Source organism: Rhinolophus sinicus, linkage group LG06 (assembly GCF_036562045.2).
Source record: "Rhinolophus sinicus isolate RSC01 linkage group LG06, ASM3656204v1, whole genome shotgun sequence".
Taxonomy (NCBI): Eukaryota; Metazoa; Chordata; class Mammalia; order Chiroptera; family Rhinolophidae; genus Rhinolophus; species Rhinolophus sinicus.
The window spans coordinates 36,152,883-36,171,175 of NC_133756.1; the positions used below are offsets into that span (position 1 = coordinate 36,152,883).

At 34.4% G+C, this 18,293-nt stretch overlaps 1 protein-coding gene across 8 annotated transcripts in view; it reads left to right on the plus strand.

Annotated features, from left to right (window-relative positions):
• Positions 1-18,293, plus strand: part of LRRC7 (leucine rich repeat containing 7) — a 474,513-nt gene that overhangs the window by 434,622 nt on the left and 21,598 nt on the right. For 7 of the 8 annotated variants that reach the window (XM_074334934.1, XM_074334935.1, XM_074334932.1 and 4 more), the window contains one exon: positions 7,085-7,159. In XM_074334934.1, coding sequence (XP_074191035.1) covers positions 7,085-7,159 — 75 coding nt within the window. The remainder of the gene's footprint in view (positions 1-7,084; positions 7,160-18,293) is intronic. The other variant, XM_074334937.1, reaches the window with a different exon arrangement.

Below are 18,293 nucleotides of genomic sequence, written 5' to 3' on the forward strand. Positions count from 1 at the left end.
TATAAAAAATATTCTAGTACTCAAGTCGTCATTTCTAACAGGAATCGCAGATAAAAGAGAATAAACTGCTTACTTTTTTAATGCTTTTAGCAAGTCAGAAGAGCGGTATCTTAACAAAGATACTTTTTTTTTGCCTACTAAACAAACTTTTACAAGACCGGAAAGTATGATGCACGTCTAAAGATCAACAATGAAGCATTTCTTCTGTTAGGATCATCTCCATTATATTGCCACTAAGATAGTTGTGTGGGTGATATGTACGGGTTTTGTATGGGTGATTTGTATGGGTTTTATTAGTCTCCTTCTTGCTCCAATGCATTATTAATCAGTATTTGTAAAACGCAATCAAGTGATTTCTATTTTAATATTTACTTTATTTAACAATTTGGGAGAGTTTATAGGAATTTCTTTAAACATCTGTTCATAAGATTTTTGAGAAATTTTTAAAAGACTTTGGTAGAATTTTTATTTGTATCGCTTATCTTTTGAGGCTCAAATTTTCTAGATTTCAAAAGGGATTCTTCTTTGTGTTCATTCATCTTTTATGAATTTTACATTTCATTGTTTTGTCAGCTAAAGTTCAATCGTACATCAAAGCATCATATTCAGCTGCTAATGCCCCTTTTTCTTTCTCCCTCCCTCCTGTCTGTCCCTCTTTCCCCACTTTCTTGCAGTTTCTAATGGCCCTGGGATAAAGCTCTTGTCTTGTTACTTATAAATTCCTCAGTTGTTATGGTGACACATTGTCCAAAGCCTAAGATTTGACACTTGGCAATTAACCTTAAATTATTTTGTCATCACTCTTTTGATTCATAGAAAGGAAAACTATCAATAATGCCTTTATCCTTGATGTGTCAAATATTCTAATAATCACAGGAACTAAGTAAATACAGTCTATTGTGCATATGTAATGCTGCTTCTATGAGCCACAACATAGTTTTATATTAACCTTGATCAGTTTATGAAAAAATATATGTGTTACTTGTCACATTTTTGGAGAAAAAAGTCTCCCCTTAAAAACTATTGATTCCATGACTGTTTGTTACTTTCATGAGTCCGTGTTTCCTTCAGAAATACTCTTTGAAATTTCATAATTATATGAAAGTATGAAATACTATATTCTATAACATTTCACCACTGTGTTCTGAATTGTAATTGTAATAGTATGCAATTTTTATCTGAGATACGGCCTTTCTAGAAACCAATTTCTTAGCATCAGCTAGAGCCCAGATTTTTCAGAATTTTAAAGAAAAGCATATTTCATAAATCGAAGTTGCAGCTCCCTTAAGAGAAGTTCTATTTTGGTGTCTAAATTTACAACAGCTGAGACTGTCACAGTCATTCACCTTCATCATTAAAAAGTCATATAAAGTTTCTTTCTTCTCTAAAGTTAGAATGTTAAGTGTTGGCCCTGTAGATTAACTTTCTGAACAAGTTAAGGTTTTTGTCCAGTGGAGTATAGGCTAGCTAGGTAACCAGCAAGACAAGGTCAGATCTCAACACTGTAAAAAACCTCCTATACTCACCCTTTTTCAAAATTATTTGTGAAAAGTAAAACTTTTTAAAACCCAATTATGGGTACCTTGGAAAAACTATTTATGACTTGCATAAAGATTATGGGTTTTTTGTTTGTTTCTTTTTTTAAATGGGGAAACATTTGTAGCCTTCGGCCAACCCTCTCTAGATTAATTTTGGTTCACACCTATGGGGTGCCCTCTGTGATGCTATGGGGCCTGTGTCTGTCTCAAGCACACCCAAGTATTGGTGCCTGAGGAGCAGCAAAGACTTCCGCGCTTTGGGAAGGGCTACAGCACTTATCTTTTTGTTCTGGTGTGAGATGCCCTCTAAAGGTGGTGCTAAGGGAAAACCACTGTGCTGTCAAGCCACTAAGGAACCTGAGAGCTGGTCCTGAGGGATGAGACATTGGAAAACACACTCGGAGATGCCCTAAGCTATTAGCTAGATTCTAGCAGCCATTACCACAAAAAGCTGATGTACCTAACTTGAAGGTACAAAAGCAGGTAGCCCCTGAAAGTCACTGTGAACCATCAGAAAGCTGTGTAGTTGGGACCCATGTCCACTACTGAGAGTGAACAATAACTGGAGTCATTATCACTAAGAACCACCACTAGGAAACCACGGATAAGATAGGAGAGACTTTACAGCGCTCTTCCCATCCCCTTTCCTAGAGAAGAGATGCAAATCCTCTTATCTGTTGGGAATTCAAGAAAAAGATAAATGTTGGCCTTGCAATATACTCCATATTGAGAATTAAGAAGAATCTCCTGACGATAAATCTGGTACAGTTGGAGACTCAGAAACTCTCAATGTGGGCTTTGCTGGATAAAAAGACCTTAGATTGTAGCTCGACCTTCAGACTTTCAATAATTTTAACATTTATTGACCCTACACTGAGTACCATCCACTGTTCTAAGTATTTTGTCTTCATTCACTCAGTTAATCTAATAACTATGCAGTATATGCCATTATTATACCCATTTTACTGATGAGAAAAAGTTAAGTACACAATAGCTAATTAACTTGCTCAAAGTCGTGTGTCATATATATATAAATTATAAACACAGCCAGTCTAACTGCAGAGCTATGCTTTTATCTACTTCTTATACTATGTGGTAGGCAGAAAATAATAGGCACCCAAAGAGAGCCATAACCCAATTCCCAGAATACGTTACATTACATGGCAAAAGGGACTTTGCAGATGATATTAAATTTAAAACCTTGATATGGGGAGATTATTCTGCACTATCCATGTGGGCCCTAAGTAATTATATGAGTCATTAAGAACAGACACCCTTTCCTGGCTGTGGTCACGTGGGCATCTGACTAGAGGAATATTCAGAGAGATGCACAATTGCTGGTTTTGAAGATGGTAAATAGGGATGAGGATCATGAGCCAAGAAACGTGGACACTTCCTAGAATTTGGAAAAGATGAGGAAACATATTCTCCCCTAGATATTCCAGAAAATAATGCAGTCCTGCCAATACATTTGTTTTAGCCCAGTGAGTCCTATGTTGGATTTCTAACCTACCAAACTGTAAGAGAATAAATGTGGGATGTTTTAAGCCACTAAATTTGTTACGGCAGCAATAAAATACAAACGCACATCACCTCATTGAACAAGAGAGCTACTATTTTCCTTCCTTGGGCTAGATGCTTTCACTATAATCTTGGGTATATAGTATGTTTCACTAGTTTTGAATGTCCTGCATGGTTTGTCCCATATTTAGCGTACTACAAATGTTACAAGAAACTAAACATATTTTAGAGCTTGTTAGTAGAGTTATAAAATTGATCAAATGCCATGATTTGGATCTTTGGTACATACAAGGTGACTTATTGCTGTTTGGAAGGTAGGAGATGGGTTTTCACCAAACAGTAGGAAATTACTGTTCTAATTTTCCGAATACGAATTTGGTGAATTCTTCACCAAATTCTGCCATAAGTATTCAAAAGTATTCTGTCAAAAGTATTCTTTTGAAGACTCAGAATAAAATGAATTTGTTGAAAGGATGACACACAATGAGCTTTTTCAAAATACTGTCAAAGTTTTCATATTTCTCATCAATATTCATCACAACAGAGACCACACAGACGGGTTCAGAGTTATTTGGTCTCTTTCATAGCCTGCTGTTTATATACACACATAGAGGGGAAAATCAGGGTGCTGGTCTTTGCAGGCAGTGTTTTGGGAAACAGTCTACCTCCACAAATCATGAATGCCACAGACAATTATCACACATAGCACTTATTGCTATGTGTTTCAATTAACATGGCAGTATGCTGTGTGATACCATATGCAGAGAAAAAGGAAAACTGTAGCAATGGGTAGTAGCAGTTTCTTAGTGGATGAAGGTTATTGATTGAAAAGAAATATTAAAGCTTTAGAAAACCACAGTAAATATTTTGGAAGACTCAGGACACATAAGAGAAAGCTTCAAAGCAAGTCTTCAGAACAGTGGTTGAATCCTGCAGAGCTTTGTGATGGATGAAATTAAACCTGCCACACACACTACATTTGTATTGTTTCAGCAGTCAGGCTGTGGGGCATGCCTAGTTCCTCCCAGCATTACAAATGTGATGGCCATAATTCAGCTCCTGTGGTCTGGATTCATACAAACATTATTAAACTATTCCTGTACAATGAACTAAAGAAAGACAATTAAAATTAAATAAGTAGTACAGACTTTGGCTGCTAGAATAAAATAATAGCTGAAACAACCTTACTTCCAGCACCGAGAGAAGTAGTGGCTAATTTGGGGCAATAGTGTCATTCTGCCTGTTGTACAGAGACTTCAGTAGCACAGAGAAGGCTATTGAGGTCTCTGTACATACAACTACTGGGGGGTTGATTGCACATACAGTCTCCTGGATTGATGGAGCATGAGAGTTATATGCCCATTATGAATAGGACTGTAGGGAATATATTTGTTTTCACAACCAGTGCCATTCACTGGTCTGTTGGATTAATTACTGTGCCTTATTTAACTATCCTTTTCAAGCAACCAGTTTTATTTTTCCTTCTAAATTGACCATTTGTACATCTGAATTGACCAAAGTAACTAGCTGTTTGAGCATCACTCCTAATAGTGCCACATTAACAAAAATTATATATATAGAGAGAGAGAGAGAGATTATAGATATATGTATAATTACTTTCTTAATGGTATAAGTAGTACATAATCCTTGTAGAAAATTTAGAAAACACAGATGAGCAAAAAGAAATATATATAATATATATATATATACATATATATGTATATATATCTCTATGTAGGTATATGTATATACGTATATAGTCTCCCATTACTGCCACTGTTAATGTTTAGGGATAAGTATATTTTGCACATATCTTCCTACACAAATATGCATGTAAACATATTTCAGCAAAAATAGTATCATACCACACATAATGTTTTACAACCTGCTTATTTCATTAAGCCATAGTGTATTTCTATACCTGCCATCTAGGACTTCATTTCTAATGACCATACATTATTCATTGTATAGATTTACCATAATTTATTTAATCAGTCTCTCATTATTAGACATGTAGTTATGGTTTGTAATTTTATTATTGCAAATAACATGATAAACATATTAGTAAATGTATGTTGCATATTTGTCCAGTTATTTGCTTAAGATAAGTTCTAGAAGTTGAATTCATAGATTAAAAGTGATGTTCGTTTTCTAGCAATTTTGATGCTTATCTGTAGTTTCATCTTTAAATGGGAAGGAAAAGAAATTAAAGAGATTAAAATCTTTGGAAAGATAAAAATCACTCAAAAGCCTTAAATGAATAAATTTCACAACTAATTGAAATGCTAAATGAAAACAGACATAGGAGTTTTATAATTAGGGTTTGTTTGTTAAACCATTTACACACACGCACACACATAAGTTATGGGTTTAAGTGAGAATCTTTAAGTATATATATCAACAAATGAAATGATTTTCTGAATAATAGGCAAAGACATTAAAATATTGTATTCTATTAATAGTTCTTAAGAATTAAAAAAAAAACACAGCGACAGCTATATTGAAATCTAATTCACATACCATAAAATTCACCCTTTTAAAGTGTATAATTAAATGGTTTTTACTATATTCATAGAATTGTGCAACCATTACCACTATCTAATTTCAAAACATTTTTATTACCTTGGAAAGAAACTCTGTACAAGTTGTCATTCTTCAGCCCCCTGCTCCCCAGCCTCTGGTAAACACTAATCTGCTTTCCTTTCCTATGTATTTGCATATTCCTGACATTTCATATAAATTGGATAATATATGGCCTTTTGTGACCAGCTTCTTTCACTTAGCATAATGTTTCCAAAGTTCATCCATGTTTTCAGTACTTTATTCCTTTCTACTGCCGAATAATATACCACTGGATAGATGTACGCATTTTGTTTATCCAATCATCAGTTCATTCTTCAGATCTTGTCACCATCATGATTAAAATACTTCAGTAGCTCCCCAAACTGATAAGCACGTCTATTAAAGGCCTGTCTTAACCAAGCCCCAGCCTACTTTTTGGCCTGATTTCCCATGCTCTTGCACCCCATCCGCTCACACCCTTCCATCACCACTCCAGTCATAATAGAACTACTTGCAGTTTCCTAAATGTAACAGGCATTTTCACTATTGTATGTGGTGTTCTTGCTATCTGGAATACCCTTCCTCCCCTTATCTGGATGGACACTTTTCAGTTGTTTTTTTTATAATTTAGCCGTCAGGTATGTGCTCCTCTTAAAAATCCGAACATACCAAGGATAAGCTAGGTGCAATATTTTTGATAATCTATTGTATTTCTATCAGAACACTTGTCATACTGCTTTGTAATTGGTTGTTTTCTTTACTTTTCCCTCCCTATATCGTGAGCTCATTGAAACCAGAAACTATATTCTGTATATCTCTATAACACTAGCAATCAAGGCCTAAATGTGGTAGACATTCAATAAATGTTGCTTTATATATATGATCAAAAAATTTTTGATTATTTTTATAAACTAATCAATTTAGGGTTCTGTAATTATGTAAACATACACTTTATATTTAAAAATGCAATGTTGAAGTTTTCTTATGTTTCCTTTGTTCATATGCCTTTTATCTTAAAATTCCCAGGAACATACAGAGTAGTACTCATTCAAATAAACCAGTAATTATATGTAATTCTAGTAAGGTTATGTAAGTGCACATTGAATTTACAACCTATCAAATAGAAGACATTTTCAATACAGAATAACTTAAGCCAATTTCAGAAGTTGTACAAAAGATGCTTAGTACCATATTTCCAATGATTTCAGAATGAAAGACTATGCCATGAAATTAATTTATAAATCATAGGTACATTTTAAAAACAAAAGGAGCTTTTTTCTGCAAGTAAAGATGACTTAGACTTGACCTGCAGTGATGTTTTGCTTGCAATACTGTAACAATCTTTGAAGTTTACATGTATAAACTGTTTTTAAGCTGTTTTCACTGTATTCTATATGAATAAAAATTAAATAGACCTAGTTCTTGATAATGGAATCCTAACCTCTGTTACTTCTGACTTATAGGGTATCTTTGTTACTAGGGTTCAGCCTGACGGACCAGCATCCAACCTACTACAGCCTGGTGATAAGATCCTTCAGGTAAGACAGACGAAAAAACAATGTATTCAAATGTTAACATTGAAACAAATATCTAACCAAGGTATTAAGTTGAATGACTTGAATTAAATGATTCCAATCATTAATTAAACAAGTATTTCTTACATTGCTTACTTGACTTTATTGTTTTGGGGTTGAGAGGTCACAAACCAATTCAGTTTGATAGAATCCAGTGCCCTCTGTACCTGACCCATGGTAGGTGTGCATGTTTTTGTTTAAATGAATATTATTTAATAATGTAAGAAAAATTTATACATACAAGAATCGATGCATAGTTACCATATATACGTAAGAGAAATGGTGCCCAAATAGGATATCTATGTGACTTTAGATGAGGGAGAAAGGATTGGTTCATATTTAATTTCTCAACAATAAGCTTATTACTGTTTGAGTGCTGTTAAACACATGGTAGTATCTCTCTACTCTTCCTATTCAAATGTATGAACAAAGTTTAGCTGCATGTAAGGTGACTCTTTAAAATGTATTGTCTGATGGGAAAAGACTCTCTAACTTAGAGTTCTGCATATCAGAAAATGGTCACTCCAGTAAACAGTGAAATAAACAGCTTAGTATAACCTCATCCATTTTGCTTTCTTTGTCCTTCCTTCTCACTGAATTCATGTCCCATATAAGAGGTGCTTAATCATTTCCTACATCATAAGGAAAAGCTCTTAAGTACCATCAACTTATTTAAGATTCAGTATTTTGACTTATGACCTCAGTAATTTTATATATATAATTTTGATATATATAATTTTGATGTATATAATTTTGATATATATATATACACACACACACACATTGCATGCCTTAACCTTTTATTCTCAGAAATATTTTAAGCTAACTATCAAGATGAAAACTCAAGTTTTCAAAAGTGGTAATTCTCAGAAAAGACTAAGAGCTGCTCCAACCTGTCCCAATATCACAGTAGAAATACCATCCAACAGGTCTGAGTCCATTTCATGAGGCAGAAGAGCAAACCAGCAGTTGGTCTTTTGAATTAAAACACTGAAACCAAAACGACACAAAATAATCTAAATGGTTCTTTACTACTTTATTATGGAAGTTCTATATTTTTGGATTGCCTAACTAGACCTTTGATCTTAAGCATTTTATATTATGTCTATGAGACTCACATTCATTATATGTAAATGAACTGTGGCGTACTTATATCTGAGGTTCCTCCAGCTCAAAACTTTATCTGTTCAATAATTTTGTCAATTTCCATATAAGATGGCCAAAAATGAATTAACAATGCAACTCCCTCACACTTGGTAAATGCTTCTCTTAAGCCAAGCAAATGACAAGTTTTCTTCTGTACTGAATTTCAGAAAAATTATTTTGAATCTCAGAGTCTGAAAAAAATGTAGCCAGTTAATCTCATATCTCTGACCTACTAGAATGCCAAGCTAGGTAGAGTGACATTCCATAACTTGAGACAAGTTTGGGGCGTTGCCTTCATCCATGACAGAGGTAGCAAAAGAAATAATTTGCTCTCCAGATTAAAAAAGAAATATATATAAATGGATATTTTTAAATGTTATATCTATCTATAAATAAATGAGAGAGAGAGAGAGAGAGAGAGAGAGAGAGAGAGAGAGAGAGAGAGAGAGAGGAGAAGAGCGATCCTGTAGGAGGGAAATGAGAATTAAGTTAGTGTCTAGCTGGAGAGTCAGAATACTCTTTTCTGGCTATGACATTCTAGAATAGTTAAATGTGGGAACATGGGAGTTTAGTATTTCTAGTCTCTGAGAGCCATAATGTAAGAAGTCAGAAGGAATTGTAAGCCCAATCAGTTGAAAGCGAAAATACTATAGAACAGCTGCACCTCAGATGTTGCTTCTCTTCATAAATGACTATCAAAGATGTAACATTTTATATTTGCTGTAGAACTCATTTGGATCTAGTATAATAAAATCAAAGTCCATTTTAAGTAAAAAAAAGAAAAATACACATACCTTAATCAAATAAATTACTGTATTTACAGTTTCATACTAGTTAAAAAGCATAAATGGCCAATTATACTTCTGAAAGAAAAATGACCAATTCTAAACAGAAATGATTGCCAACATCAGATGATAAGAGGGCAAATTATATATTTGTCTCTTTATACGTAATACTTATTGGCTCTTACTTTAAAGAACACTGGAAAAATGGGTTTATAACATTCAGTTATCTGTCATTTACAAGATCACTAGAATATATCATCACAGGAGCAAATTTATTTACAAGCCTTAATGATAATGAACAACCTGGAAAATAAAGGTAAAAGGAAAAAACAATAAACAGCAAATGAGCCCCCTAAGTGATGGCCGTTATCGAGCTTGATCTAATGCAGCAACAAACAGCCAAAGAGATATGAAACAGCAAAATCTTCCCCAAACTCCACATTAATCAGATAAAAATTATCTCTCTTGTTCTGTAAGTCCTTTTACCCACTATTCTCTCCTTATTCTGCTCTGGTATTATGAGCATGTTATTTGAATTATATGAAGATGTGTGCATTAAGGGCTAATGTTAATTAAAATATTTTGGGTTAACAAAACATATTCGCATCATTTTCCTAGTCATCTTCCTATAATGGACACACTATAATGAATGAGCATATTCAAATAACTTCCTGTGCTTATGAAGTCATTTTGTTTTACAACAGCATGGCATGAGGAAAGAGCACTGTGCTAGAGCTGACCCCTCACAGCCTCATTCTTTGTAAAGTTGAATTACATAAGAGGGAGAGAGAACAAGTAAAAGCACACAGATCATAAAAAAACATTATTAGATTGAATCATGTGCATTTGCTGATATTTAACCATTTTTGAAGTGGCAATTATGTTGGTTTAACATCATGGTTTCTTTTTTCTAATGTTCTTTCTAACGTTAAAAAGTTCAGTCTAATTCATTATACATTTTACAATTAAAATATACTTAAATATACAAAATCTATTAATAACAGTTACTCTGTTGAAAAGATTAATAGACTTTTTAAAAATATATAGTGTATTTAATAGTTAACATGAGTCACAGTTATAGCCTAAAATTCACTTGTAAGTATCTCATTCTATTATAGCACAGTAGTCAACCCCTATCCTCTTTCTTTTCCAGCTCCTTCACCCCCAAACAAGAACTTAACTATGGCAGGACAAGAGGAATCAAATAATTTATAGATAATTAATGCTATCTAGATATTACTTGTCATCAAAACAGATTTTTTTAAAAAATATAAGGCATATAAATATGACACCCAAACAAAGATAATTTTGTAGTCTCTTCTACTTTGCCATAATATTAAGAGTTTTAGTATTTGTAATCCAAAATATACTCCTGGTCTACTACTGTACCTAAAAGATAACAAAATAGAGGACCACTTAAGATCTTGCTCCCCAGCATATGTCATCAGTTTGGCTCAAACAAACTCATAAAAATGTAAAAATAAAAAATAAAAAAGAAGAAAAGATACCAAAACAGAATAATCAAAGAGTAGATAATTCAAACACACCAGATATTTCCCGTTTTTGTAGTCTTAAAAAACCTTGGCCCTGCGATTCATATAGACAATTCAAGAAACCATTCCCAACAAATACCAGTAAGTCTAATAAGTTTCAATTAGTTCTTGGTGGGTTGTTCAGCTCCGAGCACCATATCAAGGCCAAAATCATGGGATTTATCACTGCTCTGTCCCACAAGCACTGATAACTCCACTCTACATCCTTGATTAGTGTCTTATAAGAAGTTGTGTGCCCTCAGGGAGCTCCTAGGGAGACAAGATTCATGCATGCAGTCTTAATAGAAAATGAATAAAGTACTTGATTTTGTAATGTGACTAATAGGTGTTGTAGCAGTGTTAAGAGATATTTCTTGAGATGCAGAGAAGTTGATCACTCACAAGCAAAAACACCAAGATGCTGACCCCTCCTGTTCTCACCTCATCAAGTGAATCAGGACCAGAGTGGGAGAGGCGAGACTTGTGTGGCAAGGAACATGGAATTATGGAGATCTGGGTATGGAGGGAATAGAGAAATTTTATGTAAATTATTCTTGATGGAGCAGAAGTTATTCCAGGCTTACCAGAAAGGAGGATTAGTAGGAGAAGGTATACCTGTGGGCTAGACTGGCACCAGTCTTCAGGAGCAGAGGTAAGAGACTTGTGCCAGAACCCATTAGTCTGGAGTAGAAAGGAGAGAGTACTATGGAGGGAGATCCCAGGCATGCAGAAAGGAGAACCTTGGATTTTAAAGTTTCTCATGGAGTTGGAGACTTCAAACATGGAGATGGGTTGGAGTGGGGATGGGGTAAGGAGGAGATAGAGAGACATAGCTTTCAAGACTCAGAATATGAGAAGTTTAGACTCTCCAGAAGTCTAAATGAAATGTCCGTGGATGGCTGGATCTGTTGCATACAGATACACAGTGCTATTATCTGTATACAACCACTGAATCAAACCTTCCTTGTCTGAATGGAAGTTTTCTACCTCTTTTAATGACCAGTAGTAAGTTTGGTTGGCTGCTAACAGTATTACCTACCTCACTGAGCTAAAGCTTATTTATTCAATAACTTCAGCTATCAGGAACAAAAACAAAAACTAGAAAACAAACAAAATGCTTCTTAGAAGGCATAATTAATGCTACAAAATCCATACACTAAATCTCGTGCTTTTTGCTCATACAAGAGACTTCATTTCATACTTGGAGCCTCTTCCCTAGTTTTCCAGGCAACCAAGAGGAAAGCCTCTGCGTTCAGGCACATTGCTAAAAGCAAGATGTCATAGCAGACAGATTCACTGACCAGGAAGAGAGAGACATTTCTTTTTAAAGACAAAAACAAAATTCAAAAAGTATAACAGAATCATTCAGTATAGAACAGCATCTTCCAGTGGTATCTCTTAGATAACTTAAAAAACAAAAAATCCCTTAGTGACATATGTTTCAGAGCCACCTGAGATTCTGTGCCTTATTTCATATTTCACAGTGTATGAAGCATATTAAGAACCTAGTAAATCTTAGAAACTTATATTTCCCAACATATTTAACAATACAACCCTCTTTACTAACAACATCAATTAACCACATCCACAAAACACACTTTTGAAAGTGTTTCTTATAGAAGCAACTAACTGAGCCCATGGCTTTATTTCAGAGAGTGCAATATATTCATAATTTGTGAGTCATTAAGAATGGGTATGTTCATTTCTCTTATTTATTTTTTTCATTTCTACCCCAAAAAGCTATAAATGGTAAAGAGTGAAAATTTTTTGTTATGGTTAAAATGAGGTGTGGGACCCTTACAGAAATAAACTTTAGGTATTTGGAAATTTCACTAAAGCATTTCCCAACAAGGCCAAATAAAATAATGCTTTTCTATATTTGATGTTATTTGATGGTTGAAAAATCAACACCAGAGAGGTTGAGGGGAAAGTGGGCAAGGGAGGGTGAGAGGGGTGCAGTAATCATGTGACTCTTAGTGTTGAGAGTCATTATTGCTTAGAATGGTATAATACATTTAAGAAATAGAATTTTTAAAAATGGTTTGATTAGATGACAACCAAAAATAAATTTAAATAATGTGTATGGTATTATATGCCATATCTTTATTCATTTCATTTTGTTCATGATATAGAAAGTTCAGCACAGATTACTAATAAAAGACTGAGAAATATGGTACTTTTTGCAAATCAAAAAATATGTATATTATAAGTATGAAGTACAACAATGAAAACCAATAAAGATAAGGTAATTTGATTAGGCTGACTCTAACTTCCATAAATTGCCTAAAATGAAAAAACATTAATTAAGCACCTACATTGTCTTATTTATATCACACAACAAATCTGCAAGATATCCATTGTTGACAGAAGTTAAATAACTTATTTGAGCTTCTTTCATTTACAATGCTGATGTTACTGAAGCAAATTTTATTGATAGCATCCTATTCATCATATTTTCGATTTATTTATTTGGAAAATACATATTAAATGCCACTATGTACAAATAACCACTATTGTGCCAAGGAATGTGAGCAATGGAATAGGAAATGTAACAAAATTCCTTCCTTTACACAGCCTGGTCCAGAAAATAGACAAGCCCAAAATTACACAGAGCAAAAAACAAAGGAGAAAGAGAAACAGGAAAGAGCTGACTAGCAAACATTTAATTAAGTGAACGCCTAGTCTATCTTCCTCTAAGACCAAGCTCTTCACCAAACCAGAGACCAATCTGGCTACAAAGAGTCCCCTGAAAATGAAAGGTTGCTTTTGCAGCTATTTTTTGTGGCAAAAATAAAAGGAATAAAGCGTAGCTTGTCAGGGTACTGCTTTGCAAACCAAGGTAGGGAATTCAATTGTTAGGGATGTCCCTTCAATATGTTTGATAAGAAGAAAACAGGCATTCTAAAATCAGAACAAATAAGTAAGCAACTATCTTCAAGATTACTACTTATTGTTCTACACCTTCATTTCTATACAAATAATTCAGTCTTCAATTGAGTCTATTTTATCTAACCATGTCTTTTTTGAGCCTGAATTCGTGAAACATTTAAGCTGCAGTACATGTGGCACTTAAGACAAAAGAGAAATTCTTATGTATGTTTTATTCTACAAAGATTTTTTTAATACTACAGGAAAAGCCATTAAGATGTCAAACTCTCTCACACTTAAAAAGGGCAATATAAATTTTTTCATGTGAACTCTCTAAGAATTTAATGCTATCGTTTTTGATAAAAAGAAAATGTTTAAAAATGACTCGGCATAAAATCAGTGTAGTATTGATTATGCAGTATATTCAGCCCTAAATAGATACCAATATTTAATGAGAGTACTCTATCAGATTAAAATACTGAAAAGGGAATGAATTCCAGACAGTTACTGTGAAACATAATTATAATTATCTGAGATTCCCACTGTTTCTGATAATGCCTCTCTGTCAGGATTAGACATGAAAGCTTGTCCTTCAAGCTCTAATTTGGTTGCTGCATTTTTTTCCCTCATCCCAAGAACTATTCAACCACAAGTAATTAATGTGCTAATATATATCTAATGTACAAAATACACGTGCATTGACCCTTTAAATGTTTGTCCCTTGATGGTGAGTTCAAATCAAACAAGAATCCCATGTCCATGTTTCTAATCCCATTGCTTTTTTGGATTCTAAAAAGAGTTATGCTTTCATTGGATCATCCCACCAATGCTGTGGCCAAGCCTTCCCAGAGACTGGTTTTTAAGTTTAGAGTTTTGAATAATCAGGATACCACAGAATTCCTAGGAGAATTACAGCATCATCTGGAGAATATCTGCAGTATAAACATCCATAATTTATTCACTTAGCAAAACATTTACCAGAAGGAAATCACAGATAAATCCAGGAAGGACCAAGAGGATGAAATCCAGAAACTAAGTGTGTTTTACAGTAAACTGATGAGCTGTAATTGCAAAGCTCTACTTTTTGTTGGAATTACAAATATTTTTTATGTCCAAAAAATGATAAATTATAATTAAAAAAAACATTTTGTGGCACAGATGTCAAGTGGGATTACAATAAAGAGGATATATTTTAAAAATAAAAAAAGATTATAGTGAAATGTTCCTTTATCCTTTCAAATTAGCTAAAGCCAGAAACCCATTAATTACATGTTCTTGAAGGATGAAATTTTCAGAATAGCTTTTCTTTCCTGGATTGTTTTCTTATTATCTTCATTTTTACTTAATAACCATTCATTTATTTCTCATTTTTCATTACTTGCAATTTCCTCACAATTGCACACATTACATTGTAATCCATGATGAACTATGTATTTATATAAAACACATATGTAATCAAACATGGCAATATATTTCAATAATTTACCGTGTATTCTTAAAATCATCTTATGCTTTTATACAATGCATAGCTTCAAAATATCAAATGCATAAATATAAATTATATTCATTTATTTTTCAAAGCATTATTGGATTTATACTCCATAACTAATGTTGCCTAGAACCGGCCTTTATTTCCTCAGCTCTTCTATTCACACACACAAAGCAACCATGAAACCTTACTTGTTGACATATTGTGATTTTTCTGGTCTTCATTTTCATTGGAAAAGCCCTACACAAAGTCAGTAAACATAATTTTCTGATTGCTTGTCTGAACTTCTCAAAATGTAAGCCATTTCTCTACAACTGAGATTCTATCTTCTCCTTCCATTCAAACCCTTCTTCCAGCTCCCTCTGTCATTGCCTCTGCTGGCATATGGCCTAATACAAACGTTCCATATAAAGAAATAGCTGAATGAATATTTTTAAAAAATAAATTCATTGAATGAACCTAAAGCATTTGTTACAACCTCACAACATCCAATGAAACAAGTTGTGTCGAGATGCAGAGAGTTGGCTACTGTGACATAAATTCCCACCTAGCCACTAGCTGTGTGAGCTGGGTCATTTTGTGGAATCTTTCTGATTCTTACATTTTCATCTTTTAAAATGTTAGGCTTAAAAGAACTTTCTAAACAAGAAACAAAAGTTCCTTCCTCTAATATTTTCTCCTTCTATTCTTGTGGCTTAGTGAAAATTGTATTTCTTAAATTCAAGAAAGTAATAGTGAAGGGATATTAACAGTAAGAGCTAACATTTATTGATTGATTGTTTATAGTGTGCTGGACCCTATCCTACACTCTTGACATATATTAATTCATTTAATATTTAATAAACTTTCTAAAATGACGTGCTTTCTGTTCTTTCTAATCCCTTCTGTTATTTTGACGCTATGCTCAGGCAGATCTATATTGTGGTCTTTCAATCAGTCCTCTTGAGGTTCACCAAAACTCTGGTTTAGATCCTAAACAGTTTGGGGGACTAGAATGACAGAGTCCTAATGTTTGACTCAATGATCTAATTTATCAATCTGCTTATTTCCTTCTGGGAAACCAGCTCTATGTTTGTGTTTCCAACTTTATAGTCCCCATTTGTACTTACAAAGCATGAAAATTAAAGCTGATGCTTTGAAGCTATATCGAAAGCTAAGTTATGCGAGGGGTCTCCCTAGCCTGGAATCAGAACCTGGACTGTGGTTCTGAACATCTTGAAGTCTGGTTTCTTGGGAACAGACCCAGATTCAAGGCCAAAATTAATCTGACTATGTCTTTTCCCTGCTATTTCCTCTGTGCTACAGAAAGTTAAAGTGAATTGGGCCCACTAGAAAATGCTTGGTTTTCTTGGATTTCCGGCTACCTTTGTGAGCACTCTACCTTGATCTTCTTCAGGATGATGCTTCCCAGTTCTCCTCCTGCCTAGGTCTCCTAGGAATCCAGGTTTCCTATTTTCTCCCCTCAATGCGTTGGTCTCTGTGAAAACCCCTATTCTTTAGTATAGACATCAGGCTAAAGCCAGCTTTCTGCCATCCTTTGGCAGAAAGGATTTGTCCCTATTTCACTTTTCCCTCCCTCACTTTAGACAGATTTTTCTAGATACCCAGGTCAACAGCAAACTCTCTTTCAGTTCTGCTCTACATATCCAAACTGCGTGCATCCCCACCCTGCTCCCTGAGTTAGATTTCCTTTCATTCACATACTCCCTTTTAAAGGTATCTTCAGATAAATCTCTCAGCATTCCATGTGGTTAGTACCAAGCTGTAGTAAAACCTAACCTCTGTTGCTAATGCCACCACTCTGGCCTCCTTCCTGAGCTCCAATCTCTTCTTTCTAAACCTGTGATTAACATTCCTGTATTGTCAGCACCACAAACTCCATTGTCTTCCCAACGAAGCTTGCTGTTCCTCCAAGTTTTCCGTTTTCTGTTCAGGGCGTCATAATTTGATTCTTGTTTGTTTCTTATTCCCTTGTTCAATCAGGTGCCAAACTTAGAGATTCTGCCCAACAATTTTTCTCCTTTTTAATCCATGTCCTCTCAAGGCTCCTGGCACTGCCCTAGCAGACTGTCTGCCTTAGTCTTTCTACTTTCTAGCTCACAAATGGCTACAACAGCTCAATTTAGCCAGAGTCAAAATTCTAATGAGAGATTCGGCACTTCTGCACATCGTAATATCGGCCTGAATGTTATTTCTACTCGTATTTTTGGAACAAGCTAAATTAAATCTGATAGGAATCTGAATGAGAATTATGGCTTTGCAACCACTAGTCTCTGGGCACAATCCCCCCTTCAACTCTCACCTCTGTCTCCCTGGCTCTCTCATCCTCTAGTTCTCTATCTCTCCAGAAGAGTTCTGTTTAAATGTTTTACATATTGGGCCATCTCTCTTTCTTATGAAGAAAAGGATCTATGAGCTAACCCTATGACCTACAAAGCCCTATCATATTAGCTTATCTTTACGGTTGCTTCTTATGCTAAAGCCTAGGGTCTAAATTCATAAGTATTTTTATTTTAAAATTCTCACAAAGTAATGATTACATATGTGAATCATCTTAAAACTCTTTTTTCTGAATGGACTGTTGCAGAATTTACCTGAAATAGCCAACTGTTCACATGTCCAGGGCTTGAAGGACACTCCAGGTTTTAGACTAGTCAGGCTGTTATGGTCTTTTGCTAACCACATTTACCAGGTGTGTGTACCAGGAAACTCCTTTGTTAAATGCCTCAGATAAACAGCTGCCTTGGAAATTTTCCCTCTTCTCTTCCCTCTATTCCAAAGGGATGGATTTCTTAGCTATATGAGGTTTAGAACCACTAGTGTAGATAAAAATATACATGCATTTAGCAATGCAGGGAATAAAAATGATCTCTTTTATATAAAAATGTATAAACTAAGAACTTTTCAGTAAGTCAAAGTAATATTTGACCATGCTGATGGGTTTATATCAGTGATTATATAACAAGAAGGCAATCGTCCTGTGGACATTTCAGAACCATCTCAACCAAGTCCCTGCAAAAACAAAACAGCTAGAAAATTTCATGTGCATCTATCTCTTATTCACCTACGTGTCCATATAAATAGCACAGTGACTAAGACTAGGACAGTCCTAGGTAGGACATACAAGGCACTTGATAAATATTTGTTGAATTAATAAATTGAGTTGAAGCTGGGTGAAATTAATAAGTTGTTTCCATATTTGTGAATTTTTAAAACTGATAACTTTTGGTTGCACAATACTCCTTTGAATCTCATGATTAGAAGCTGATAAAGTGATA